The sequence below is a fragment of the Rutidosis leptorrhynchoides genome, chromosome 9, assembly GCF_046630445.1.
Source record: "Rutidosis leptorrhynchoides isolate AG116_Rl617_1_P2 chromosome 9, CSIRO_AGI_Rlap_v1, whole genome shotgun sequence".
Taxonomy (NCBI): Eukaryota; Viridiplantae; Streptophyta; class Magnoliopsida; order Asterales; family Asteraceae; genus Rutidosis; species Rutidosis leptorrhynchoides.
Genome location: NC_092341.1, coordinates 257,312,641 through 257,315,047, shown reverse-complemented (window position 1 = coordinate 257,315,047; position 2,407 = coordinate 257,312,641). Strand labels below are relative to the sequence as shown.

Sequence of the window (2,407 nt, the reverse complement as noted above, 5' to 3'; positions counted from 1 at the left end):
TATATATATATATATATATATATATATATATATATATATATATATATATATATATATTCGTCATGCCTTCGTTTTTATGTTTCATCAATATTGAAATATGAATATAAGTTTTTCACAAAACATTTATAATATGCACCTAAGAATTCTAACTAAATTCTGAATTATAGATAAATGATACATATCGTCATTTTTATTCATGCTAAAATTTCTTATAATACCCATTACTATCATATATATATATATTTATATTTATATTTCTTTTATTTATAAAGAAAGTAACAAGATATTCCATATATGTGTTGAAGGATGATAATCTACTTCAAAAGCTATACAATAATCAAGGCATGTCATTTCCGGATGTTGGTGGGACCGGAGGGAATTGAGGTACCAAAGGTATGGGCGATGGTGATGGAAACAATCCTGGTATTTGTGGAAATCCCGGCAACGGTGGAAACAAAGATGCCGGAGGTGGTGATGGTATAAGTGGTGGAACCAATGCCGGTGGCGTTGGTGATGGAACTAGTGGTGGAATTAATGACGGTGGTGATGGTTGAAATGGTAACGGTGGAAGTACCGATGGTGGTTGAAATGGGTTTGGAGGAAACGCAAATGATTTTTGATCGGAAAATTTATTTTTATTATTGAATTTTAGTGATGGTTTTTTTATGGTAATGGGTGGAAGTAATGGAATTCCAGGAAGTCGTGGTAGCGGTGGTACCAACGGCGTAATCGGCAAGTCAGGTATCGGAAGTGGAGGTAAAAGTCCTTCAGCAATTGGTGGCAAGAATGGTGCTGGAGGGTCAGGAAGTGATGGTGGAATTTTTTTTTCGGTGAAGTCTTTTTGGCTGCATAATTCGGGTTTGAATGTAAAGAACCCGGCTGAAAAAATATGGGTTCCCGCCTTTTTTGATTTGAAATGAATGTTTGATGAAGTGGCTGTAGCTGCTACTGAGCAATATGGCTCACTGCTTCGAATTAATTGAACTGAACATTTCTTGATCAATTCCATATTTTTGGTGATGGAGAAGGGAATTTTCACTTTAAACTTGCCATTTTTTTTCGTTTTCACTTCTTGACGAAAACTTAATTTCTGACCTTTGTGACCGCATTCCACGGCAACTATTGCTCCTGCATAAACAATTTATTAACATTAACATTATAATCAAGATTGATTGATATTAATATTTGTTATATGTTGATAAAAAGGATAATAATAAAGTTAATAACAAGTTAATTAGCTTTAGAAATGCATACTTACTATACTTATTTCTTAAACTGATTTTTAGTTATCATTTATAAGAATTTTCTAAACATCGTCATTTTAACGAGCATAAAAATATGGTACAGAACAATTAGTTAATAATTTTTGAATTGCAGAAAATTGTATACTACTTCTTTGGACATTGCTAACCATAGTCATTGACCTAAGAATTGGTTAAACTTTATATAATTACATTAGCAAACTAACATGAATTAATGGTGAAGTATTATTATTCCTTTTCAATAATCACATTTCCTTTTATAAATAAGTTATAAATGTTTATTCATGGAAGTTATGTGTGTAAATTTTGGAATTAACTTAAATTAGGAAGTCTTAACCATTGCTTTAAGAGCTATCACTAGCATTCCCATAATTTTTTTCATTGTAACTACTAGCTTATGATCGTGCTATGGTTAGAAAAATCTTATTTATAAATACATACATATTTAATTTAATTTAATAAAATACCTTGAGTAAATATAGCAAGACTTCCGGTTCATTTGAAAATTTACTAATAGTACATACTAATTATGGAAAGTGTGAAAATAAGGTGTTACTTGGTCAGTGGTCACATGAAAACCGTGTAACGATCTAAACATGACATACAGTATAATCAAACGTAAATATTGTAAACCATGTTTTATGATACCACATGCTTCTCAATTGAAAAAAAAAATAAAATCAAAAGTTACTGCAAGAACCTGAGATAAAGTGGTGGGGGGATTTGGATACTTCTCGGCGAAAGCAAGTGTCACAATAGACTGTTCCAACAATAACGGCCGATTGTTTCCGATGTCTGGCATCGGAAATATCATTGAAGGAGAAACAGAGGAACAGCACAAGCAATGGAACCCAATAGGACATTTTGGATATAGTGTATGATACTATTATTGGATCTTGTGATAGGCAGTAGGTTGATTTTATAAGGTAAATTTAATTCACGAGATTTTGTAGTCATTATGTCAATCATGAAAAAACTAGTATAACTACAAACTGTACTAGGAGTGAATGTGGTACGGTTAAGAAGTAAATTGGGAGTGCTTTATGCAATAATAAATATTTGGAATATACACAAAACCCTTTCAAATAAATCTGTGTAAAATATTATTTGTCCTTTTCAAATAATTTGAACATAAAAAAGTTTTT

At 31.4% G+C, this 2,407-nt stretch overlaps 1 protein-coding gene across 1 annotated transcript; it reads right to left on the bottom strand.

The window, feature by feature from the left end:
- Positions 1-263: 263 nt before the first annotated feature.
- LOC139865673 (uncharacterized) lies at positions 264-2,132 on the bottom strand. Its single transcript, XM_071853753.1, has 2 exons — positions 1,963-2,132; positions 264-1,128 (listed from the first exon to the last, which is right to left on the bottom strand). The coding sequence occupies exons 1-2, from the start codon at positions 2,123-2,125 to the stop codon at positions 338-340; spliced, it is 954 nt and encodes a 317-aa protein (XP_071709854.1). The 5' UTR covers positions 2,126-2,132; the 3' UTR covers positions 264-337.
- Between the last annotated feature and the right edge of the window lie 275 nt (positions 2,133-2,407).